Consider the following 26,259-nt stretch of genomic DNA (forward strand, 5'->3'; position numbering starts at 1 on the left):
ATCAAGCAAATGGTTTTTATTCTGGCAAAGAGAAACTACCAGTTGTAGTCAATCATGATCTTTAACATTTAGTTAATAGGCCTTATAATTTTAAAAGATATTGTAGAACCTTCCGTACCACTTATCAAAGATTTTATTTTATTGCATGTATTTGAGCTTGTATGTATACATTTGACCCTGTGCGGATTAGCAAAATTCCAAAATAAATGTAATCTTGTTCACCCTTTTTTATTGTGAAAAATGTATGCTGTATAATCATTCCACCCTGGTTCTAGGGTGAGTTTATGTAAACTTGTGACCGCAGACTTCTGTCTGAAATTTATGCTTTTGACTTGCATCCTGGACAACATTATGGAGCACTAAAATTAAAAACAAATTATTTTTTTATTATGAAAAAGGTTCACTTTTACAAAACACAACACTGTTTGAGCTACACATTTCCTTTAATTTAACCAAACATCACAATCATCAGGAAAAAAAACAACATAAAACTCTAAAATTCTTTAAAAGATCTCTCTGTGTCACAAACTATTTCTGTGACAGGAATCACAACCTGATGTCCCTGAGCAGAGAGAACAAAAATACACATATGAAACCATTTCAATGTAGTTGTCATTTTGCCTACTGTAGCCTATCTATTGGGAGGAATGAGAAAGGGTGGGCAGATACAACAATGAAACGGCACAGTGTTGGCATATTCACAAGAAAATAACATATTAATAAATAAAATTTGATCACATGAAATGTAACATCTTTATTTGACACGAGGAACACAGGAGTGAAGAAAAGTTCTTGCTTGGCACGAGAGGTGTAAAGACTCAGTACAAGCTTTGGCACCACTGAGGAATTTTTCATCATTACAGTCACGAGAATTTAAAATGCACCACGTGCAAACAATCGTCAGTGACGTGTTTGGCTGTACATTATGCCTAAACCTATTCCTTTATGTGCTCGGAGCAATGTACAGCACTTTATCTGAAGGCGGTTCTAGAAGATGTTTATGCACTTGCATGCTTTTAATGTTTAATTGAGTGTGTTAGGAGGCAAATTCAAAGCTAGACTATCCTGAGCAATCCATCGGGGATTTCGTTTCCTTTCTTTACAAAACAATTAAATAAAATAATCCACCTATTTAGGATTGCACCCTTACAACATTATCACTGGGCAGTTAAGCAAAAGAAGACCTTCTTCCTTGTCCAAAACAACCAAAAATGGTGCTTACATTGCCCATAATGCAGCTTAACAGACAACAATTTGGTCGAAACTCAATTTCGCGCCACAAGCAGCGAAACTTAAACAGAGATGCTTCTGGTCTGTTAAGCTTGCTTCTTTGTAACTCCTGCCCCCCAGAATTCCTTCAACTTTCACACCTGTAGTCTTCAGCCTCAATCAGCACTGACTGAAGTGACATCACTTGCTCCTTTGGGAGCAACAAAAGACTTTACACAAGTTTTCACACACACAGTAGTTCTCCCTACCACCTGCAAATAGAATCTGACATGTACAAGTGTGGTAGTGAAGTCCATCTTTCAGTTAAACTAGCTGATATAATGAAACAACTTGAGTAATTTACCCATCAGTGCCCACGCTTTAAAATCTATTCTGTAAGAATTATCACCTGAAAGTATGCTCTTATTAAATCAAGTGCTCTAAATCATGCCAGATGTTTAGATTATATCAACTAACAATTAGCTGATATTTGAGACCTTAAAGAATTTTTGGGGGACTTTCAAATTATTTGCTTTTGACTTCAATGTATATTTAACATCATAGCATTTTATAAAAAATGTATGCAAAAGAAGTTTGTTTTAGTAGTTTGAGCTACCATATGGCAATATGGCATACTGTGAGGCAGCACATGCCCACTGAATCCTAGCCCTCAAACCTTCAAAGTGTCTTTCACAAGCACTGCGAGCTGAATCGCTAAAGAAATAGCCTTTAGTGAAATGTGAGCCACCAGCTCTTTCATATCTCTGAAGGAGATGACATCATCAGTGAGGGAGGAGTTCAAACATCGCCTTTCTGCATCCCGAGCGCACGTTTAGTCCTGAGTCCCTGCCTCTCCATGATGTTCCACAGCTTCCGCAGGTTCGACTGGGTAATGACATCATCAGGTTTGAGCTGGAGAGCCCGCAGGTAGTTGGCTTCTGCTTCGGTAAGCTTCCCATTCAGGTGGAGGATGGCACCAAGGTTCATCAGAGCAGCTGGGTACTGGAATAAAAAACAGAAAGAAAAAAGAGAAGGGAGCAGTGGATGTTAGGCATAAGGGTGATAAGATACAGGATTGTAGTACTTTTGCAACAGTGCTGACCTTGTATTTATTTGGGCAAACCATTTTAAACCTGCCCTTGTTATTTCTGCATCTTACACAGAAAATGATGTGAGATACACAATTTAGGAAGCTTGCCAGGTCTGGATGGTAGATTAAAGAAAGGGCTCTGGTGAAATTTATTTTAGGCCCTCCTTTAAGAAAATCAAATACCCATTAAATTAGATAGAACGCAATCTCTCTGTGCAGATCATATAGATAGGAGTATGTCCTCTAACAATGTCGCAGTAAACAAAAGGGTAGCTACAGATTGTGTGTGGGCAAGGGCTTAGTATTTATTGTGATATGCACGATCAAACCCATTGAGAAGAGTGTTTCTGGAGTCCTCTTGATTAAAATGCCATACTTTTAAGTTGCAAAGTGAAACCATATGACCCTGAAAAGCAGTCCAGTTGTGGGGATTTACAAAATCTAAGTCATAGCCATCCGTAACTAACAAATACATCCATATCTCATCCTAAAAATCATCTGCACCTAATCGCCCAGGCCTGGCCTTGTTCCCAGGACTGCATCCCCACTGCATGACATGTTGTTACTAACTTGGAAAGTAAATCAAAAGATTTTCCCAGCATGAACACAACTGTTTGCCTCTCCTCAGCATGGATTTTTCACTTGTTTACGTTCCACTTTTCAGTGATTGTGAGTGCACTCAACAAATGCACACATATAGAGCTTGATTATTTAAAGCAGTGATTGGAAAGCTGTTGATTAATTGCAGTTTTTACAGGAAAACAGCTATACAGCTAACTTTTTGTTTTCCTCACCTACACAAAAAAGGACAATAATTATAATTAAATGTTATATTTCAAAATTTCAGAGCTCCTCAGTTTTTGCCCATACAGGAATTTTGTAGGCAGGAGAGGCATACTTACTCTTAATGAGGGTTCCTTTGTTATTCGGGAAAATATGCAACACACTGGCATATTAAATCACACCAAAGCCAATCATGGGACAATAGAATTGGACAGACGAAAGAAAACAGGCAGTTTGAGGGTAAAAGTTTCTGTATTTTTACCCTCTGTGACGAAAAAGAAAGTATCGACCTCTGATCCACAGCTTTTGAGAAGAGGCCTTTAAGCCACAGTGGAATATGATCACATTATCCAGCATATTCTGTTCAATTCTCTTTCTCAGAGGACATTTCTTATAGTATTAAATCACACTCACTGTTACCACAGTAATGACAGGTGCAGCCACATCCACCAGCACTAAAATCTTGAGGGATTATGATCTTAAGCGCATACAAATTACAACATAACCTCATCGTATCATAATTTTTGATTTGCCGGGAGCAAGACATGTTCTGTGTCATGATTATACAATTTTCACACGCTGGAAGCATTGCCTGTTCTGCTCAGACTCGACATTATATTTGTGATGAATCTCGGAGTGGGTAAATACAGCGTTTTAGTGTGTAAAATGAAAAACACCCTCGCACCTTTCTCTGGGGGCACATATTCATTGCTTTTCTTAGCACGTAAAGCCAGAGCTGAATCTTTCATGACCTGAAAGCTATTGGATTAAGCCGATATTTGAGAGACTGTCATTCACTAAGCAGACATGTACAGGGAAAATGTCAAAGAGAAGAGGCACTATAGTCCTGAAAAATGAAAAGAGGAGCCCCTCAGTGTGTCTGAAAGTGCATGTGAAGGCTTTAAGACTGTGAATTATAATGACTGGGATTGAAGAAACATATTTCTTACAGAACAAAATGTAAACACACAGCTTTTCAAATTAAAATGGACAACCAGTATTCTTCTAGTCAAAGATCTGACTGTGCTCTTAAGGCTTAAACAGGATATAAAGAGAAAGGCAGCCCTTCTCTTTAAAAGTGTCAGATTGTATAAAATAGTAATACCAAGCCTATAGATATTCCCTACGGCAGTAGGTCAGATTAGCTTATTTTAAAAAGCTCTCTAAAAGTAAAGAATTAAGGGCCATAGTAACAGGAACAGCACCAATATGGGAACACGAGGCAATGTAAATGAAATTCCTTGTAGGAATAACAAGCACAAAGGCTGTTAGAGCAAAGGTCACAGGTATTATATTACTAGTCTCCATTTTCAGCAAAGTTAGAGAACTAGCTGGGGCAAAGGATACATTAGCTGATATACAACTAAACAGAAACTATACAAGAGGGTTAGCTACATCCATCCATCCATTCGCTTCCGCTTATCCTTTTCAGGGTCGCGGGGGGCGCTGGAGCCTATCCCAGCTATCATAGGGCGAGAGGCGGGGTACGCCCTGGACAGGTCGCCAGTCTGTCGCAGGGCTAACATACAGGGACAGACAACCATTCGCACTCACATTCACTCGCACATTTACACCTAGTGGCAATTTGGGTTATCCAATTAACCTATCCCCACAAGCTGCATGTCTTTGGACAGTGGGAGGAAGCCGGAGTACCCGGAGAGAACCCACGCAAACACGGGGAGAACATGCAAACTCCACACAGAAAGACCCCGGCCTGATGTTGGAATTGAACTCAGGACCTTCTTGCTGTGCGGCAACAGTGCTAACCACCGTGCTGCCCGTGGTTAGCTACATGACTTGGCTATATTATGACTAACTGTTACCTGAATGGAGTGGATAAGACCTAAACTGTTTAGCTAAAATAAGTCTCCAGAACTGATATGTGAGTCAGTCTCCAAGGTTGAACTAAGTAAAGGTCATAAATAGAAAGCAGAAGCAGCTAGCATGTAGCTAGCCAGCTAGCTGCATAAATGCCTAACTACCATAAAATATATTAAATTCCTAATAAAAACAGTTATAGTTCATGGTTAGTTAGAACTAAACATAATAAAACATTTTTGTTTTCCGAGGTCATATATGATAATCTTACCAGTTCTAAGTCACTTGTGTTTAACTTGCGAAACTGTGGAGCAACAGTACTGTGACCACGTTTATTATTTAACATTGTTCAACACTGCCTGAACTCTCTAACAGGCAAACTTTCTTCTAATTTCTTTAAAAAGTCTTTAGAAATAGTTCTCCAGGTTTCTTGAAGGACTTTAAAAGCTCACATGCACCCCGCTGTTAAACAGTAGTGCCCATTCAAAATTTTGTATTGCATAAGTTCTAAGTTGCGGCTTTTAGTCATTTTGAAGGTGTTTAAGCATATTTGTTTTCAGAAGTTTTAATCTGGATTGATAGAAAAATCTCACTGCCACTTGACTGATCAATTTGAATTAATAGCTTATACATTCTCAATAGCCATTTAAGGGTTAAATATTACAGATATTAACAAATTTTGTTACCAAAGTAGGTTTTTCTTGATACAGTTGATTGGGTAGCAAATGACCTAAATATACAATTTAAAATTTGTTCTTTGCTAAGATGTCTGCTATGTCTAGACACAACACTGGCTCATCCTTTTGTTGCTTGGATGAGGCAAAGGTCAGTGTTAAGCAGTTTAACTTGGAATAAACTATAAATTAATAAGAGTTGGCCCAAGACGTTTGCACAATGTGTTAGACAAACACATTGGGAAACGCTGCTATAAAAGGTGTAGCCTTATAGACTTACACCAGTTAATGCAGTGGAGGCAGGATGAGGTCTAACCCCGTCATACAACTGAACATAAGTCACAGAGCAGGGCATCAGTAAGCACACTAACATAATAAATGACTCCAGGAAGCTCCTTCAGACCTCATCTAACAACACAGGGGTTCCTATAACTCTAAATCACCTTCCACAGACTGGTCCATGCACCCTTTCCCTTTGAAGTGACTGAGGTATACCAGACAGACAGGCTATAATAGCTCCCAACTTCCTCAACCACTTGTGCAGACATCAAGAGACATGATCTCTGCAAAGCTTGGTCTGTTTAACTATAGTGTTATGATCAAGCATTTACTCTGAAGCTAAGAGTGTAACTTCAGTGTCAGACAACAGAATCACTAAGCTCTTTTCTCACTTGGAATTTGGTTGGTTGTATAAAGGTACCAGTTCACAGGCATGACCAGAACACAGTTTCCATTTCATATTCAGCACTATCACTGCTTGCCAGGAACAACAGTACTATAACGTAATGTCAGAATGATGGGTAATACATGGTATGTTGTAAATTGAATTTACAGTGCAGCCGTGTGTTTGTGCATTTCCATGATAAGTGCTAACAGGCCTACCAGTCCAGGTACTTACATCTGGTCTGAGGCTGGCTGCACGCTTGTACTGCCTTTCCGCCGCCTCGTTTAGATTGGCCTGTCTGAAGAGAAAGAAGAGCCGAGAGTAAAAAATTTGCACATTATAAGATATTTTTATCAGTGATAAAAACGAATATATTTTCCAGCTAATGATTGTATTCACTCATTGTTAAGCTTCTTAGTATATAAATTATCATGAATATTGTTCATTTAGCGTAAGAAAGAAATGTGTATGATTTCACTTATCAAATTAATTCATGTACTCATTAGTGTCATTTAAATTCTGCTGGTGTAGTACTAATAGGCACAATGATACTTAAGCTAAGAAAATTTCACACACGCACACACACACACACAGAGTAAGCTCCACAATTACATTTTTGGGCCGTTTCTGACAATTATAATTAACAATTTTTCTAGTCATTAGTGAGATCAAATTTCTAAAGAGGGTCTTGAACCTCAAGTTGGTAACTGCTGCTTTTAACTCTTATTTTAAGTAAATGCAGATTGGCTCAAATTGTATAATACTATTACAAGCTGCAAGATTTCACACTACATTTTTACACACTGTGTTAAAGTATTTGACTGAATAGCAAGTCATAGTGAAAATTATACTACTATTTGTACCTGCCAAGGCTTAAAAAATGACTTACTGGTTTGAAAGACTTGCTTATAATTCTGTCTCACATAATTGTCAAATGACAGTACAAACTCTTTGCCTACTGCAGTGATGTTGTAAAATACTGGAGCTTCTAATATAGCCACTGGTAAACAATATTCTGGGACAAGCGGCAAATAGGCTTGCCATAAATGGGATCATGTGTTTGGACACTGATTCACCACATTAGGCCTTACTTTGAGGTTCTCATTTATAAATAGATAAAGAGAAGCAGACGATGTTGATGCCAAGACTGCTTAAAGCACCAAAAGTCCTGTACAGTAGCAGTAGTTAATCGGCTCTACACTAACATTATTCATGGAGTACATGATCTGGACTTTGCTGTGCCAAAGTTAATAAAGCCCTTTCTTCCTGACATGCTAATTCATATTTATAAGGCTTTAAAATAAAGGGCACATTATGGATATCATAGTCATCTCCTAGTGTCCTTCCTTGGTCTTTGTTTTGCTTGGGGAAGTGCTAGAGAGTCATTAAATAACAGATAAAGTTACAGGAAGCCACGTTTAAAGTCAAAGTCTTTAGGTATCAGGGAGGTCAAAAGTAAAGTCATTTCCTTCTTTTTCTGATTAGAAAATTGCAGACTTCCTAATCCTCAGCCTGTAAAATAAAGTATAGATTTGTGTTGGTAAAACACGTCACACAACAGCAATGTTACACTTGCATGATGTGTATTTAGAGTTAGTTTGTGCAGAACAATTACAGGCAAATCCTACATTGCACTGGATTGTCAGGTCATTCTTATCATCCTGTTTATGCTCAGTCAGTTACTGCACATAAAGCAAGCCCCGATTTGTAGCTTATCTTTATTATCAGGCAGGACAGCTTTAGCTTTGACAGGTGGGCGTCATATCAATAAACACTAATCCTAATCTGTTTGGATTTATGTCCCGAGGGTCTCAGCTTAAAATAACCAGTCGGATCAGAACTCGAAGGAATGACTTGTCATTTAGATTTATCCTTAGGTTCTCGAATGCAAACCTCAGTCAAGCCCTTAGACTTTTAACTTTTTATAAACCCTCTGTGGCAGCGCACTGAGATGCTTCAGAGAAGAAATGACTTTTCCAGATATGTAGAGCAAAAATGAGTTAAGGTTCATCATTCCAATATTTTCCCTCAGTTGCTGGGAGTAGAGGACATTTGCAGTCCCTTTTGACACATTTTAAGATTTATAAGCTGTCCGTGTACACGGTTGCCAAACTTTGAGGGAAAAATTCTCCTATGGCTTCTTTACAAGCCGTGCACAGAAACCTCACCACTTCCATTTATATATATAATACATAAAAACTTTACCAACAGCTTTTCCATTGAGAGGACATTTTACTATTCTGTAACGCTGGTATAATTTATATTTGAAAAGATGGCTTTTAAAAGGCAGTGGTAAAGAACAAAACCCACAAATGTTGAGGCACCATGAGGGCAAACTCAGCAAATAATGAATTTCCAAAACACCGTAATTCCTTGAAATATCTGCTCATTCAATATTCTGTACTAGTAAGGGAATCCCCACGCAGAAACACAGCTTTTTCCAAGTGGGGATTTTAGCCAACCTGAGCATGTGAGCAGCACTGAAGACCACATCAAACTCAAAGTTGTCCAATTCTGCGGCTTTTTCCGCCATCTCCGCAGCCTCGCCAAGACGGGACTGCTCCAACAGAAATTGTCCTGAAAAGAAAGAAAGATGAGGGTAGCAGAAGTTCTGTTAAGAACCTGTTAGCTCCTGTGTCACAGAAATGGAGCTTATTCATAAGTCCAGTATGGAAGATCTGTAATCACTCATCCGTCTGCTTCTTGGGTGTTCAGCTGCTAGTCTTTTCTTTACATCTCTTCCATTTTCCCATGCCGTCAGACTCAATACTGACATCATTTTGCACATTTTGCAAGACTGTTATTTGTGCGAGACACGTCCTCCCCTTATCTGCCTCACATTGGTCATCCAGAACCCCATCCAAGCCTCCATCTTCCCCACCTGCAGCTTCTAGACTCCTGGTGGTCCTATCCTAACTCCTATCAATTCTATCTACCAATCATAATCTAATTTTAAAACAGATAAGCTGAATTCTGTATCTCAATAAATCCTGTCAGTTTTTTCCAAATGATGTCTCTTTATTGAAATATACTGATAGTGCCCAGAACATTCAGATTCAATTCATCTACTAGATGTAGAAATATTTTAGTACATTTCATATAGGGCCATTATTAGTTCAAAATTTCAATTTATTCCTACTACTAATAAGACTTTTTGCATCAACACTGAAAATTCCGGCATACTGACATTAGCATTTAGCTTTAAAAATAACTGTGCCTAAGCAAATCTTTATATGCAAAATAAAGATACCAGAGCTACAGGGGCTTTTTGTTTCCTTTTCAATTTTACCAAGCAAATGCACAACTGTATTCCTTGTTATCGCACTGCAGCAAACCAATGGGATTGGAATGAGATGGGGACATCTTGTAGAAGAGTAATGACAGGTAAAGATGGTGACTGGTGTGTAAAGAAAAGAAGATGAATGGAAGCTGAGTAAGAAATGAGTGAGACAGAAAAAGAGGCAGGGAAAGCAGGAGACAAGTCAGACAGTGATAGATTGAAGGATTGTTGTTTTGCTCAGCAGCGTTTGAGAACACAGATGAGACGCAGGTTTTCATGGGTTTTCCTGTGGGAGTCTTGCCACCTGGTTCAGCACCTTCAACTCCCTGCACAAGCGGCTATAAATGAAAAGCCAAGCCTAACCACAGATGTTACTGAATGCTGGAAAAAATTGGAATGTAGGGATAAACTCAGGTGTATGCCTGTTTGCATTCATGCACTGAATGCTAACTGTGTTTGCCTGAGCTTCCTGAAAACCAAGTGCACTCCAAAGGAGACTACCTAGAAATGGTTCTGCATTAAAATGAGAACAATGACAGGAAAGGGGTCTTTGTTTTAGCTTTCGCCCTCTGTGTCCTTCCTTCCGAGCACACCTTTGTACGTGTATTTGTTGTTCTATAATGTGAACAGATAGCATCACTCCTAACATACTCACACCTGGAGATCATCCAGTGACCCCAGGATAGCAAAGGCAGGCAGATGTGCGATAAAGGGAGGAGGCAGCCCAAATAAACATCACCTATAGCAAAAAGCTACAAGATAACATTGGAAAAAAAGAAAATGGAGAGAAAGAGCGTAAGGACTTCAGAAGGGGAAACTGCTTCGTCCAAAGTCAGCAGCAGACAGACCCTTCATACACTGACCAATCTAAACTCAAAACCAAAGATATCAGTGCAGAGAAAGCACCAGGAGGAATAGAAGGAGATAAGAGGAGAAAGGGACAATGCACAATGGTGCTTTGAGCGGGATAACACAGAATTCATTTCCTATGAATATCCCGGAGATAGCTCCTTGGAGCAGAAGGGAATCTGTTCCCCCAAGCTGATATGAAAAGCCTCAATAACAGCGGCATGGGAGGAACACGGTACCGTGTTTAACAATCGTAAAATGTGTATTCAGACTCTGTCTTCTCACGCAGATAAACGCAGCATACGTGGCTTTTTCTGAGTGTGTTTGCACCATCTGCAACGCTTCAAACAGCTCCAACAGTGCCAGCACTGATACGAACAAAAAAAATGAAATGACAGCGTGTTACCGCCATTATTTTACGGAACTCTAATAAAAGCACTGAGAGATTCGACATTTCTGGATTATTAACTCCCAGCTTTGATTTTTTTCCCCCCATAATTCTTATCAAGTTACATAAGCAATCAGAGTGGAACCAGTGTGGTTTATAACATTATTTGTCAAATGACATGGTAAATTTAATTGCACTCTGAGGGTGACGCCATTAAGTTTTTGTCTTGGTTTGTGGAGGGTAAAGAACTACGAGTGTGAGCACAGCTGAAGGCAGCAGAGGCCGATCATAACTGTATTAATGCAACGCCTTACAGTACTGGCAGCCATGCATGATTTAGCTGGTAGAGAAACACTTCAAACTAGATTGTCGCTAAAATAACTTCAAAACTGTCCGTCAACTACAGGCAGACACTTTTGAAGATAAGGGCATTCATGGTTTTATAATTAGAATATCTATTTTTAAACAGGCTTTGTTTAACGTGTCTCTAAATAAATCTTTTAATATGTTTCTTACCGTAGTGCATGTAGCAGTTTCCTTTCGTCGGGTCTAGCTGAATAGCTCTCAGGTAATATCTCTCTGCTTCTGTTTTCTGCCCCTTAAAAAACAAAAAGCAACTCAAGTCATTATAAATGATGGTTGAACATGAGTTTTTTTGAGAGGTTTTTGTTACATCCTTGATTATTCCACTTATACAACATAACCTGAACACTGCAGGCCTGAAAGAAAGCATACTGAAATAAATGCACTTCCACACGGGGTAAATCAATACTGCCAAACACTTGTTCATTCATAAGCTCCTCTTTTCCCATCAAATTAATTCTTTTTAGCTGTAAAGACAGCTCTGAAATCTAATATACATATTAAAGATTAAAACAAAGGGTTAAAAACATAAACCTTAAAAAAGCTAAACCTACTTTCAGCTGCCCTCATATTCACAAGGGTTCACCACAGTAGGTAGCGCAACATGTTTTATTTGGCACACTTTTTATACCAGATGCCTTTCCTGACGCAAACCCAAAGGGATTTGCGTCTCCTCCCAGGATGGAACAGGGAAGCTAGGCAAATGGTGAATGTTTAAACCACAACACTATTGTTTTGACATGGTTTAAAATGGTATAGATTATGCTGACCACCCACAGTACATATTATATAACACACAATATGTATAGCTGGGCCTGAGCATGTATTTCTTTGCATCTGAAAAACTGTAGTGCATCAGCAGGCCTAATTTGAGTCAGAGCAACCCAGCTTCTTAGTATCTGCAGAAAAGAGACGCTATTAAAGAACACAGCCGCCCAATCTCTCATGCCAAACCGTTAAAGGAAAAACCTCCAAGGTGTTGGTGTGGGCGCATTTGTGTGCAGACTCTATTGCCTCTGTGCACGAGGTTGAATTTCTCCATCTCTTTTGTTTCACACGTCAGCGCCGATTGCTTCTATATTGCCAGCGGACTTGTCATGCAACAAGAAATGAGAGGGCAGGGCTCATTAGGCTTGCTTCATTAGCTTCTCCCAGTGCCGCCAATCGCTCTAAGTGAATGACCGAATATCAGGCATAGATGGCTTATTTCACATTTTCTTTGGCTCCATACTCTTTACATTCAATTAAACCTTTTCCCTAAACATCCATCAGAAAGTACAGTGGTTCAGTCCATTTAGGTAGGAGCAAATCATCATTTAGCAGATTTATGGAAGAGTTCAGGTCAGTGGAAAAAGGATGATTTTCAAACAACTATCAAAAGGATATTCCGTGATTTGTAGCTGAGTAAAAGGTTAGTTTAGGTGCTTCTACGTACTTTATCGTGTGGTCTTCCACAGTGCGAGACCATAGTTAGAATTAGCGCCGAATTATCTAAATATATGGCTGAGATTAAAGTCATAAGTCTGCATGGTGTTGAATGACCACAAATTTCCTTAATGCACACCACACCACTCTGACTCCAGCAAGATACGTCTGACAGACAAGGAGGCCTGTAATATAGTGGAAAGAGTACACTAGCGGCTTTGGAGTTGCACTTGTTATTTGCTCAGGGATGTGGACGTGCGCGAGACTATCAGGTTCTGCCTATTATTTTGTGGATTTACATATGTAGCTTTTTTGTGGGCAACTTTGAAAGCTGAAATGTGGTCGCTTTCGAGCTAAAATATTCCATGTTTCAAAGAAAAACAGTGCAGGCTGGGGTGAACCACAGTACAAGGCTCGAGTTTGACCTTTCCTTCGCCTGTCTGTATTGTCGATTGACTCTAGCAGGATGGCCAAAAATGTAGCCGATGGAGTGATTCAATAAGGAAGGAGAGTAATTGAATAATAAGCCCGTCCACTGGCCTATTGTCCCGAGCCCATCCAATCTCATGTTTCTTAAGCCCTCTAGTAGTGGAGGTGGCCTCGTGGTGAGTGCATAGATCTGGAGCCCCTTGAGCATAAGGGAGCAGAGCAGATGTCCGGCCACCCTCGGTGACTCTAATGTGAACCTACTTAAGGTGTGTGTGCGTATGCTGCATATCTTTAAATCTTTCAGCAAAGAGGGGAACTGGTCAGAGGTAAGGTTTAAAGCCCTTAGGGTTTGCAGCTGCCAGTGTGTATCACTTTGTGCACATAACGGTTTTGTAACTTCAGCTCGGTTGTGTTTTTATTCAGCACCCGAAGCCGTGGAAGGAGAGAGGTCAGCGTCGTTAAAAAAGGTTACGCAGGAAACACAGTTCGTCTCCCAAATCTAAACTTGACTCAGCTGCGAACACATCTGTCACATGCATGTGTATTTGTTTTTGTTTAATGGAATGGGAGAGGTGGAGGAAGTACAGGAAGTGACAGGAAGTTTAACATTTAGAAGTTGGGCAAGTTTGTGTGTCCTTGGATGTCTTCTAACACTCCCATGAATATACAGGCACATGTAATGAAAGACAGAAAAAAAAAGAAACATGGTTTATCAGGGTCATCCAATCACAGAGGGATCGCTCTCATCCACACCAGAAAAACTCCCTGCTTTCCTGACCTTCAGATGTCAGCCATGTATTTACCCTGCTCCAACACAGCAGTTTGTTGGCATCAGTCCTGGATCAGGATCATCCTAAGGTCACCCAAAATCTATTTAACATTTCTGCCTTCAGTTTTTCAGTTTTTTTCTTTCACACTGTGTGGAAAGTGTGTGAAAAGTGTGAAAGTTCTGTCCAACTAGTAGCTGCAAGGGTCACACACAATGAATTCATGCGTTTGAATCCACCCTTGCCTTTCCTACTCAGAAAGCCCATATGTAATAACAGTTATCACAGCTCTTCAGTCTCTGCAGGGAAATCAATAGGATGGGTTCGCCTTGCTCCAGTGCCCCATAAGTTGCTCTATATGCATTATTCATCATTCCACTGTGCCACTCCAGGTCCCATTTAATTACACTCTGCCACATAGTTAACCACTGCAGTCATTACTAAGATAATGCTTTGTCTTCTGCTTCTTTCTGTGTGAGTGTGTGTGTGTGTCTGTAAGGGAACATACAATGATGGATAGCAGTTTTCCATAAGTGAGGTGGGCAGGGATGTGGTCAGGCTTGACCCTGAGGGACTCTCTGTACCAGTGGCCTGCTTCCTCCAGCCTGTTCAGCCTCATGTAGGCTTCTCCTGAAAGGAGAGAGGAGAATGGAAATCAATAATAAAAGGAACTTGTTTTATGTTTTTTTAGCATATGCATTTTAAGATTTTTTTTTATTAAAAAATTGTATTATAACATGCTAAGAGCTAAGAAAAATTATAGCTGTTGGATTTAGTATTAGCATTCAATGAGTCTTTATTTTTGTGTCTTTTTTTTTTTTTTTTACACTTTTTTCTTTTATAAATTCATTGATCATTGAGGTTGAGGTCAAGTTGCAGCAGATGGTGGCACACTTGGCATTGTCTCCCCAAACACAAAAACATGTGCTAAATTATCTGGCTTAAGCCATATTCACCAACACTCTTAGCTTCCCACTCACCCTGGTGTTTTGACCAATGTACACTTGTATTTACACGCTTATTTCATCAGGGGGCTTTGCCTTTTTCAATGAAAATAAGCACCTGTTCTTGATTAAAGTACAAGAAAAAAAAAAACTAAACTAAAAAAAACAATGTAACTATGGCACCATATTTTAGAATTGAGTACAGTGAGGTTCTAGAGGTAAAAAATCTCATTCATATTCTCATATTCTTGATTATGAGCCATAGTGTTAGAATCATCCAAAGAAGACTTCCTATAAGCTGAGCCTTTGTGATGTGATGGCATGTGCTCATTTAGAAACCATAAGTTTGTATGATAACAAAAACTCACAATACTAAATTGGAACAGTGACACCCCTGATTTATGGAGGTCAGTTTTGGCTTGGTTCAAGGCTTAAAACATTTTTCTTCAGCAAGGACGTTCAGAAACATCAATGGGGAAACTGAATGGGCAATCAGTTATTAGATTTGGAGCCTTTACAAAAGTGGGTGAGCACTGTTGCACTCTGTGCTATATATTACACTTATAATTGTTCTTGCTCTTTTTGGGTACTGATTCTTGTCAGTTTTAATCAGTTTTTGTTTTTGTTTTTTTTTAGATCTTTTTCTCTTTTATTTCAGCATTTCTTTTTTCCAGTCATTTTTTGTAGCTCCTACAATATTAATCTATTTAAGGGTACTTATTTTATCCTATTTGATTCTTCTCCTTCTGATCTTTTTTGTCTTTTTAGTCTTCTTTAAGGTGCTTTTAATCTATAATTAATTGCATTGTTTTTATTACATTTATTCTGACTTGTTATTAGCTCGTCAGTCATCTGTGAAGCTCTTTGAACTTCATCTAACAGCAGAACATGCTGGAAGTCTAACTGATTAATTTATTCATGGATGTTAACTCTGCGCTGTCTGGATCTCCCTATCTGAGATAAACAGATAATGATGTAATGCTGGTTCTCATTATAATGGTTCGCTGTAATAGGTCATTTGAGCAACTTCAAATTCTTCTTAACCCCATGCTGACTGAAGTGACCACAATGCAGATAAATCTGAAATTTCGCTGAAAGAACAAAAGCTGGTTATAAAAACTCAGAGATGTTGTTGGATGTGAGGGCATGCTCTTGGCCCCTAGAGTAAGAAGATAGGCTGATGACATATATTCAGTATCCCCTCCCATTACACTAATGCAAACACTCTTCCTTAATCCCTCTCTCCACCTGACTAAACACATATCTCATTTTCCTTCAGCCTGCCTGTCAAAGGAATTTATGCAGACATCTCCCTGCAATCTCAACTATGTCATCGAGATGAGTTTAAAATAATGTAATTAGTGTTACAATAACAAAGAGGGAGATGTGACTTGTTCCACAGATGAGCTACACTTCTCCTCAAGAGGACACAAAGTGTGCGCACACATCGTTTATGAGTTACAGTGGTGGAATCCAACAGGTGGGGTTCCTTGGCAATGGTTAAATGGCAATTTGTTTAACTCACATTTTAAGCTCTCACAAGCCAGAAGGCCAACACTTGAGACGGAAACAATAATGTCAGATTGCACGGCTTTTACTCACATTATTACTCTGTTCTTCACAGCTCATGAATGTGTAATTTTATAGATCAAATGGTAGCGTTATCTCATCAAGATGCTTATTAACATTTCAAGCAGGAATCACCTTTGGAGTGATTTTTAAAAATAGATTTTTTTTATTACTGTTTAAAACAGATATTATAGGTGAAAAAAAAGGTAGTCGCTCACCCATCATGTTGAAAAGGCTGTGTGGTGCAAACTGCCTTGGCATTTTCTGCACTGCCTCCTTGAAAATAGACAAGGCCTCCTGTAGAAAGAGAATAGTTAATTCAGCTAGTTCAGTTTTCAGTTCGCGTCAGCATAATTGTGGCCTTTGTAACTAAGTAGTTAAATCACAAGCGGCACGGACAAAGTCCTAATGGAAAGCATTACAAAAATTATTTTGGTCCTTCTCTGTTTATTCATGTTATGAAAGCTGAGATACAAAACAAACACTTCTCAGCTCCTTCAAATATTCTCTGGGCCCTTTTCCCACAAACGGGACACACTGACCTCCTGCTGGCCCTGTTCATGGAGCAGTTTTCCCAGGTTGTACAGGCAACTGGTGACGGAGCTCTTGTGAGCGTGGGGATCCTTCAAATTCTCATCGGGAATGTCAGCACAAGTAAGGAAGGTGCGTTTGGCCTCTTCCAGGTGGCCCTGGTTCATCAAAATTATTCCTATATTCAAGTAGGCCGCTGTGAGTTCAGAGTGAAGAGGAAGCAGGTTCAATTAAAGGCATGTGAAATGATATAAAATGTCTTCTGACATAAATACATTTGTGTTCAGAAGTTTACATACACTCATCATGGAACAGAATGTCATGGCAATTTTAGGATTTTAATCATTGTTTTTAATTGTTTCTTTTTCATTTTTAATGACTTTAAAAAACAAGAACTGGGTGAACAAGTCTGAATTTATTTTGGATTTTCTCTAATCACTACAAGTTCAAAACTATACATACAGGCTCAAATGTATGCATACAGCCTCACTAATATATGGTTAGAAAGTTTGACCTCAACCAGACGCTTTTGAAATAAATCAACAAGCTTCTGGCAATTTTGGAATTTTCACCACACTTCTCAGCACGATTGCTAGAGGTCATTTAAATTGGTTTGTTTCCTGGCACAGACCAGGCTTTTAAACAAAGTCCACAAATTTTCAATAGAGTTGAGGTCAGGTTTTGGGAAAGCCATTACAGAAGTTAGTCACTCCAAAACCAGTTTTGCTGTGTGTTTGGGATTATTGTCATGTTGGAGCACCCAATTGTGCCCACATTTCAACCATCTATTTGTTGATTTTAAGTGAATTTGAAGAGGTAGTCTTCCTTCTTCATTATTCCATCCACTTTGTGCAGTGCACTGTTACTCCCGTTACCACTGGCAGTAAACAGACCCGGAGCATGATGCTACCACCACCATGCTTAACAGCTGGTACAGCGTTCTTAGTTTGAAAGCCTCACCTTTACTCACCCAAACATCTCTGTTATCAATGTGGACATATAGGTCAATCTGTATCTCATGTGGCCAAAAGGCAGGGTTGTCGAACTCCAGGCCTCGAGGGCCAGTGTCCTGCAGGTTTTAGAAAATCACCCTGGGTCAAGAGAATCAAATGATTACTGTTACCAGGCCTCTGGAGAACTTCAAGACATGTTGAGGAGGTCATTTAGCCATTTAAATCAGCTGTGTTGGATCAAGGACAGATCTAAAACCTGCAGGACACCGGCCCTCGAGGCCTGGAGTTTGAAACCCCTGCCATAAGGCATTTGACTTGTCCATGTGAGCTACAAACTTCAGCCAAACTTAAAGGTGTTGAATTTGAAGCAGGGGGATCTTGGAATTAGTAGTGGTATAGTAATATAGACGTTTTTCAGTTTGTGTAAATCTCCAATTCCTTCTTAGAGCTTCACTCCTGTTCCTTGGACTTCCCCATTGTTCTGAGTTTTGATCAATCCAATGAGCGCTGTTAAACCAATTCTTTTGTTTATGTTTGCAAACAGAAGCAGCAAGTTGTAGTCAATCATGATCACAAGCAAGAAGTTAATAGGGCTTTAACTCGTCAGGTTAAAAGGCATCGTAGAACCTTTAACACCTCTTATTAAAAGATGGAAATGAGAATGTGCATATATTTGAGCATGTATGTATAGTTTTGATCTTAACAAAAATCCAAAATAAATTCACACTTGTGCAGCCAAAATTCCTTTTTTTGAGGTCAAATATATATGCTGTACAATTATTCCACCCTGGAAAAAGAACAGTTCAAATAAATAATTATCAACTGTAAATAAAAGAGCAATAAACATCAAAAAAAAAAGCTTTAAACAAAGAAAAAAACTTGACGATCTACACAGAAAAACATGATAATACAGCCTAAAGGAGGCAGAACTTGAGGTCAGAGCAGAGAAAAGTAGGACACATAAATAAATACATGCCAAAAAAGAGATAAAGCTAACAATAAAGCTACTCTACTTGGTAGAGTAAAAGCTGGACCCTCATCTAATGTGAACACATGTCCATGCAAAAAAGAACAACCACCTCAGCAATAAAATTAAAGTGTAATTAACCCAAAAGTCTAATTGATGACAGCTCTTCCCCTCAGGCTGACCACCTCATAGATCATTTACAAAAATGAGACTCTCCGAGATTTACTTACATGCCAGCGTAGGCCGACTCCCAATGGCAAGTTTGTAATAATGCAGCGCTTCAGAAAAGCGTTCATTCTCCTGCAGAAGCAAACCCCTGGTCCAAGAAAAACGCAAAGATGTGACAAGCTGCAGTACAGTTTCTGTTAACTCTGCATGCAAAGTAAGCTTTAACCTCTCATCAAAGTAATGAGTGGTGAAAGTGGCAGGTTTTGCTTCCCGTATCCCATATACTAATATATAATCCCAATATAGCCAACCATCCATCAAGCTCAAGTAGCACCTCTGTTTTAAAGAATGCAAAACACCTTTCAGTTTTCCCTTCTCTCTTTGTTTCTTTGCCAGTTTCTTGGCACCCGTAACTTGAGAGGGAACGGAGAAGTGGGAAGGAAAACAGTGTCTGCATGAGAGTTACAGACACGGGTCTGCTATGAGGTTTTGGCATCTGTGACACCTTGTGTTGCAGGATTCTAAGTGTCTTTGTGTTCCCCCAAACCCTGCAAACCATGACTAATCAAATCAGCAGCAGAAGGTACAAAGAGCCACAAGGGACACACAACTCTCTTGCGTCAAGCCATACTCTGTATTTCATTTGCTTCTTCTCCTGTGTTAGATCTATTCTTGTGTGCCCTCTGTAAGTTTTTCCTGCTAGTCACTCTGTGTCTATATGCGCTCTCCCCTTTCTCTTCCTTTTCCACAGTGATCTAAAGTGATGGATGGTAGGAATCAGAACTTGTTTGTGTCAAGACTATGCAAACACGAGGAGGCGGAACGGGCATCTTTATCACTCACAGGTTATACAGCATGTCAGCCATGTTCCCTCGGTAGTGCAGAGCATTTCTGTATGCCTTCTCTGCCTCCGCCATCTTGCCCTGGTTCTTCAGTACGTTCCCCAAATTTCCCCAGGCTAGAGGAAATGTGCCAGTCAAGAGTTATACAGCAGAAAAAGATGCAGTTGGTGTTCATGTAAAAGCAGTTATTCACACTAATTTGTCAAAGTAAACTAGTATCAGTTGATAAAAACAATCAATTGTACTTCCCATACTTACTTGTTTATTTAAAGTGTTCTCTTTTTTAATTTAAGTACTCTTAGGCAGTTTTCTGTTATTTCCTTGCACATATTTCCACTTGCCTCTTTCAAGATCAGGCACCCACAGTGGGTTTCAGATCTCAGCCCAGTTAAAAACATGCATATTAAGTAGAACTGGGTATTGTTTGAGTTTTTAAAAATTTGCCGTACATGCCTTTTTTCCCCTCTTTAACAAAACAAGTGATATGTCTCAAATGTACTAAAAACATACAGAAACAAATGTTAACACAGCACAAAATCCAAGCAGCAAAAATGCATTTGCCAAGCAGAGTTTTTACATTCTTTGTTCACTTTCATCTTGAGTAGCTAGCAGTATTCATTGATGCTGTGAAACTGCTTCGTTATCTTTGAATGTTACCTGTAGAATAACATGAATGGATGCGTAATGTTCCCCTAATAAAAAAACAGCTTCATAGCTATAGTAACGGTTGCTGTGGCCAAAAGATTGATAAGCTAGCTTTGAGTTTGTAAAATTAACTAGAGCTTGAATGATTTATCGGCAGGCAGATACTACTATCCAATTTTGCTGACATATCTGTACTAGCATATCTTAATAATAATAAATAACTACACATGAAGATTCTGTTTAATTTCTACGTGCTGGAAAGAAAACATCACTATCAGTCCTAAAAATTCCTGTATCAATTGAGCTCTAAAATTCAGTCATTCAAATTCGCTCCTTGCTTTAGGCTGAAGGTAGGAGGATTCCTATTTACATCTAAAGATAGCCAGTGGCCTTCTTACCTTTAGCAGGATTCACATTAATCCCAGACTTGTAGAGGTTTTCCTCATTGCTCCAGTCTTTGTTTCTTTGAACAGTTCTGAGGCCATTCAGCAGTACTAGACCCATACAGAGACACAACAGCACAGCCTTGCAGCCTCTAGTCCTCAGTCTAACAAACGAGGCTCTTGCACAAGCAGCAACAAGCAGACAAAAGCCTATACTGGGAATGTATAGTACTCTCTCTGCAATTACAAAACCCACATAAAAGAATAGGTTAGTGGCTGGGATGAAAGGCAATGAAAGGATGCCCAGTGAAAATAGTACTAGGCTTTCTGTAGGGGGCAGGGGTGTCCGTGGAGGGCAGTGGTGCAGTCCAGCTGAGCCATTTAGGGCGGTTTTTGGAGAGCCATGCTCTGTGTTATGGTTTGCATCAGGAGCGTGGTAACCATTACCATTAGTGATGGATTTCCCATTAGTGAGATGGGCCTTCCCATTGGTCTCCTTGACTTTGGAGGTGGGACCACGAAGGCCAAACAAAACCAGAATGCTCACTCCAACATAAAAGGCAACAGTGTGAAGGTTCCTACAGTCGGCCAAGGACCTGACCAAGGGCACGGCATCCATGGACCAATCGAAACTGAGCTTGTCAGGGCAGAGGAGGAGCCAGGCGTTGGCAGCAGGCAGGTGGAGAAACGTTAGCGTTCGAGTGAGGAAATGAGGCGAGTCGGCTGCAGGGTTGTCGGAATTGGAGAAGTTTGGAGGTTTATTGCCCATCCAGTAGAGACGAGCTGACAGCAAGAGTACTCCCCAGGAAGCTAGCATGCCAAGACTCAGCAAAACATTGATGTTCTTTTTCTGAAAAGTAGGGGAAAAAAATGTTAAAGGGAAACACCTAAATCAACATTTAGGTCAAAGCCAAAGGCTTTTGTCTGTGTTCAAGAACACCTGATGCACTTCCTGCTAGACAACTATCTAAACGTACATCAGACCTTTTAAAATCAGCCCTCAAGCAAAACATAGTCCTGTTTGTGTTTTTTTAATCTATATGAACAAGATCCTTTTCTGTGTTATAATAAGTAATAACGTTTCATTATAATTTATAGATATGCACTTGCTTAAATATTATTTACTTTATTATCTTTTCATTCCTACAATACAGAGAAAAAGAAAGTATGTAAAACAGTCCCTGGAATGTTTTTGCCTGGGGTTTAAACCACACTCGTGAACAATTATACTGCAACACTGGCAGACTTCTTAAAGTTAAAATGCACAAAAAGCCAGAAACAACACTATGCAAACTGGTGAAAGACACATTAGGATCTGGAAAGCAGGGCGCTCTCGTTGATGTCAGTTTCAGTGTGAAGCAACAGGATTGTTTATATGATGAAATATTTGCTTCAGATTGAATGTGTCTTACTCAAAGTGATGAAATATTTTTTGTTTGAAATTCACAACTGGTTTGCCAATAAATGTTTGATGTTCAGAAAGTTATAATAAAGATAACAAGAGAAAATCTCAAACGTCCAAAATCAAAGAATAGAAAAAAAATCAACAAACTTCAAAAAATGTCAGTTTATTAGTATTCCACACACCCCCCTCAGTTCTGACCTCATTGTAGGCAACTCCGAAGTAAATTTGAAGCAGTGGAGGTTTTCTTCCCAACTCTTTCTGCCTGTTGCAGAAAGTGTGACTGGTAATCGGCTTAGGACTCATTGTTCTGATCTATGCTGTTTACATCTCATAAGAGCATTACTTCTATAACATAATCACTATTTTTTTTTTCTGTCACGCAGCAACTTTGACCAAACTGCCACACAACTGTTTAGGAACCCCTAAAATTTGAACTAAATAGAGTTTGTGTGACCTTTCTAATTTTGCACAGAGTTCTGTTGCTTATTGATAAAGCACATGCTTGAAAGGAAGTAGAAAGAGGATTTTTTAAAATAAAAATCCTTTCACTGCAACTTGGTTCAAAGTTTTTAAGACATGACAAGGTTGCCAGATCACACCCAGCAACCCCCCCCCCCCCCCCCCCCCATACCACAGAAAGATAAACTAAACAATCCAAACTGCAGTTCCTATAGCCGCTTGAGGCTCCAAATGGGAGTTAATCCACTTAAACTGCTGCTTTGGTCTCTATGGAAGCTTGCTCCTTCTAATAGGAAAAAAATTAATTGAAATAAGGCAAGTTGAAATTCTACATGAAAATTAATATTATAATTTATCTCAAAATCTTGAGTTTTGTATCTCAATTTCAACTGAATAATATCTAATGACTAATATCTCAAAATTTTGAGTAACTCAAAATTTCTACATACTAACCCCCCAAAAAATAAAAAAATAAAATCTTCAGTGGCAAAAACAAGCTTCTGTACATCTCCCTACCTACCTGTTTGGATTTTCTTAAGATTCAAAATTAGGGGTGTGGATGCTCTAATTAACAGCTGTGCCAACTTAGGCAATTGTTGCTAAAAATCTTTCTGCTAAGCCTCACCTCACCCGTTCAAGTCACTCAGTTGAATCTCTGATAGTCAGTGCCTTTCGGAGCAGTTTTAATGGAGTTAATCTGCAAATAATATTTCCTGTTTTGAGGTACAGCCCATTTAAGAAGTTTGAGCCCTTGTTTTAATGATTCATATTCTAGTATTTTTCTTAGTCTCTTAGAGCTCCTTAGCAGTTATCTGTATCCTTCCAATGCAAACCAACTTGCACCTTCTTAAAAATGGTCAAGAAATAAACAAGGCATTGATCAAAAATGCCAACAATGAGGCTTCAGCATGCAGTATACACAAATGGCTGACGTTACAGAGGCAATGTCCATCTATAATTTACAGTCTGTGATCTCCTTGATTGGTTAACATTTGGTCACAGATTGGTTAAATTACATTTGTTAGGTGAAATCTGAGGGAGCTGTAAGACCAGTGATGCTTTTGAGACCATTTTAATTTGGTTTTCTATCTGTCAGATGTGACGCCAGACTTCCTCAATACCACAATTTGACATGATGCGTTCTGAAATCAATTACTGCTCGAATCTGATTTAGTGGTATGTTTTTGACAAGATTAAGCAAATCTGACTTCATTTCTTATACACTGATTACTCTTCAAAGTCATATAGTCAAAGACTTACTGACACAGACAGTGTGGCGCCACACCAACTAAAAAGTGTTTGTTAGTTATATTACTGTGTACTGAACATGGCATAACACTGTGAGTGATGATCACAGAGATGCTGCTAACTTCCTATTTTCTGGGGCCATTTATTATCCAAGCACCGCTGTAATATGAACTCTATTTGAACCTACAGTATCCTGAGGGAATGGAGCTCTCTGTGTGTATACAAGTGCATGCTCACAGTGTTTTTTATAATGTGTACTATCACTGCCCAGGACAGGAGGAGCACACATACTTTTGGTCTAGTAGTCATATTATCACCCGTAAAGCTTTAATACATCTGAAAATTACTACAAGAGCTCATATAACTCATATTGTTGATCAAGTATAGCACAGCTTTGGCTTTTATCTCCAAGTAAATTTATTCACTATAGTAATCGTTTATACTCCGCTGTATAATCCACGCAATATGAATTGCCATTTCTTACAGCTTCACAATGCACAAAGAGCAAATCAGTCGTGTCATTAATGAACTCTGATGAAATGAGCATGCTCGAGTAAGCTCACGCGTGCTCATGTTATCCATAACACGCCCATGCTAGGATTAGAATAAGAGGCTTAGCATTTACCCTGACCTGCTGGCTCCACTTAAACTGTTGATTTCTCCAGATCTGAAAAGGAAAAGCATGGTCTCTTTGGAGAAGTTAGATGAGGCAAGAAGTCTAGTTACACTAGATCCGTTGTCAACTGTAGGATGAAAAAGGACCAGTTTAAGGACTTCAGCATTTAGAGCATTCTGAGAGGCAGGGGGCAAATGAGTGAGGAAAAATTGGATATTGATTCAGATGCCAAAAGGTGGTGCGCAAAGGATAAAATAGAGTGCCTTTTACACAAGAAAAGGTGGGATGTGCTTATTGATGGATGAGACCACACTGAATGTAAAGAGAGGCAACTGACAGAGAAACCTACTTCTGCTCAGTATTGGAAGATTAGCCAATTCCTGTAAGAGAGTCATTTGTGGTATAGCTGAATGGGTTTCATTCTGCTACTCGATGGCTTGTCTATTTCTAAACTGTTCCTTAATTGATTTCGCAATCAGCTGCACACACAGACACACATAAACACACATCTCAAACTGCAGAACGGTGGGGTGCACCGCTAGTTCTACTTTCCAGTGATGCACCACTGCGCCTTTACAAATTCAGAGAACAAATAACTCTTAACACCACCTTTCGTTAGTGCATTTTAGAGGAAACTGTTTTTTGCTTCAGGAAAGTCAGTTTAACCTCAGCAGAATATTATGTGCTAGCTGAAAACAGATCTCCACTAACCCAACTTTACCCTCTTCACACAAAACAATCAGTCCTTTAACAGATCCAACTTCTAACTGCTATAAAAGTCTGTTTATCTTGTCCACTTAGCAAAGAACTCATCCAAATATTATAGAGTAAATTGCTATTTTGAGGTCATAGGAGCATGTGTCAGGGCATCTTTGATATTTGCCATTTATCCAATTTGTTTACCATTCTCAAGGTGCTTTTTAACTATGGGCAAGGTGTTCCAGGCATGAGAAGCCAAGGTATAGCACCTTTTCAGACACGTGACACAAACTATTACTCGCTTCATCGGTGTGGTTATTTCACAGAATTCTGTGGCTCACACAAAAGGTGTTTTCCACTTGCAGTGCCATGCACTGTCAACATCAACTGCACTGAAGTACGAGTAAATTGAATGCTTGTTTTGTGTTCCGACTGCATTTCATTGTTAGTTTTCCACTCCCTCGTTTCTATTCTTTTTAAGCGGGTGCACTGTCAAGAGGTTGTCATCTTGCTTTCCAGTTCACATACGTGGAACGTGTGCTTATGTGCCTATTGTGTAGTACATTTTGAGTTTAGGTTTCCAGGCATCCACAGACACGGAAACCACAGCTTAAACCGCATTCTCTCATCTGATGTAAAGCCTTGCAAAATATTTTGGATTAAGCCAGGAAGCTAATCTGTACATTATTATATACTCTAAAATGGAACTGTGGGATTGTGAGCATAACATAGTGGAGCCTGCATTGTATTTAAGCTACTTTTACCTTTCTGTTGTGTAAAGCACAGCATAGCAGACAAATTTACACACTGGACACTCAAATACAGCAGTGGCCAGTATACTGTTTATAGTAAAGAGAGTCATTCTGCATCACACAGCATCAGAGACAGATGGTAGTAAATGGTCACCTTGTGTATTATCTTGGCCTTTAAACTGCTTTCTTGAAAGAGTGTCAGCATTGTTTAAGGCAATACAGGTACTCTTGATGCATGTGAAAGTAAACACAGAAAGCAGTCCACTGGATTATGAACAGGGATCCTTATGAAGCAGGGAGTCGAAACGTAGCAGCAGAGTGACTGATGTGAGCATACTG

The 26,259-nt window shown here is 39.3% G+C and overlaps 1 protein-coding gene across 1 annotated transcript in view; it reads right to left on the minus strand.

The window, feature by feature from the left end:
- Positions 1-367: 367 nt before the first annotated feature.
- Positions 368-26,259, minus strand: part of tmtc2a (transmembrane O-mannosyltransferase targeting cadherins 2a) — a 64,318-nt gene continuing 38,426 nt past the window's right edge. The window contains exons 3-12 of the mRNA XM_063500850.1: positions 20,757-21,591; positions 19,715-19,829; positions 18,934-19,019; positions 16,795-16,979; positions 16,471-16,549; positions 14,248-14,369; positions 11,272-11,353; positions 8,701-8,815; positions 6,473-6,536; positions 368-2,211 (exon numbers count right to left, since the gene is read on the minus strand). Of these exons, the coding sequence (XP_063356920.1) occupies positions 2,008-2,211; positions 6,473-6,536; positions 8,701-8,815; positions 11,272-11,353; positions 14,248-14,369; positions 16,471-16,549; positions 16,795-16,979; positions 18,934-19,019; positions 19,715-19,829; positions 20,757-21,591 (1,887 nt within the window). The 3' untranslated portion in view covers positions 368-2,007. The remainder of the gene's footprint in view (positions 2,212-6,472; positions 6,537-8,700; positions 8,816-11,271; positions 11,354-14,247; positions 14,370-16,470; positions 16,550-16,794; positions 16,980-18,933; positions 19,020-19,714; positions 19,830-20,756; positions 21,592-26,259) is intronic.

The sequence above is a fragment of the Pelmatolapia mariae genome, linkage group LG17, assembly GCF_036321145.2.
Source record: "Pelmatolapia mariae isolate MD_Pm_ZW linkage group LG17, Pm_UMD_F_2, whole genome shotgun sequence".
NCBI classification, from domain to species: Eukaryota; Metazoa; Chordata; class Actinopteri; order Cichliformes; family Cichlidae; genus Pelmatolapia; species Pelmatolapia mariae.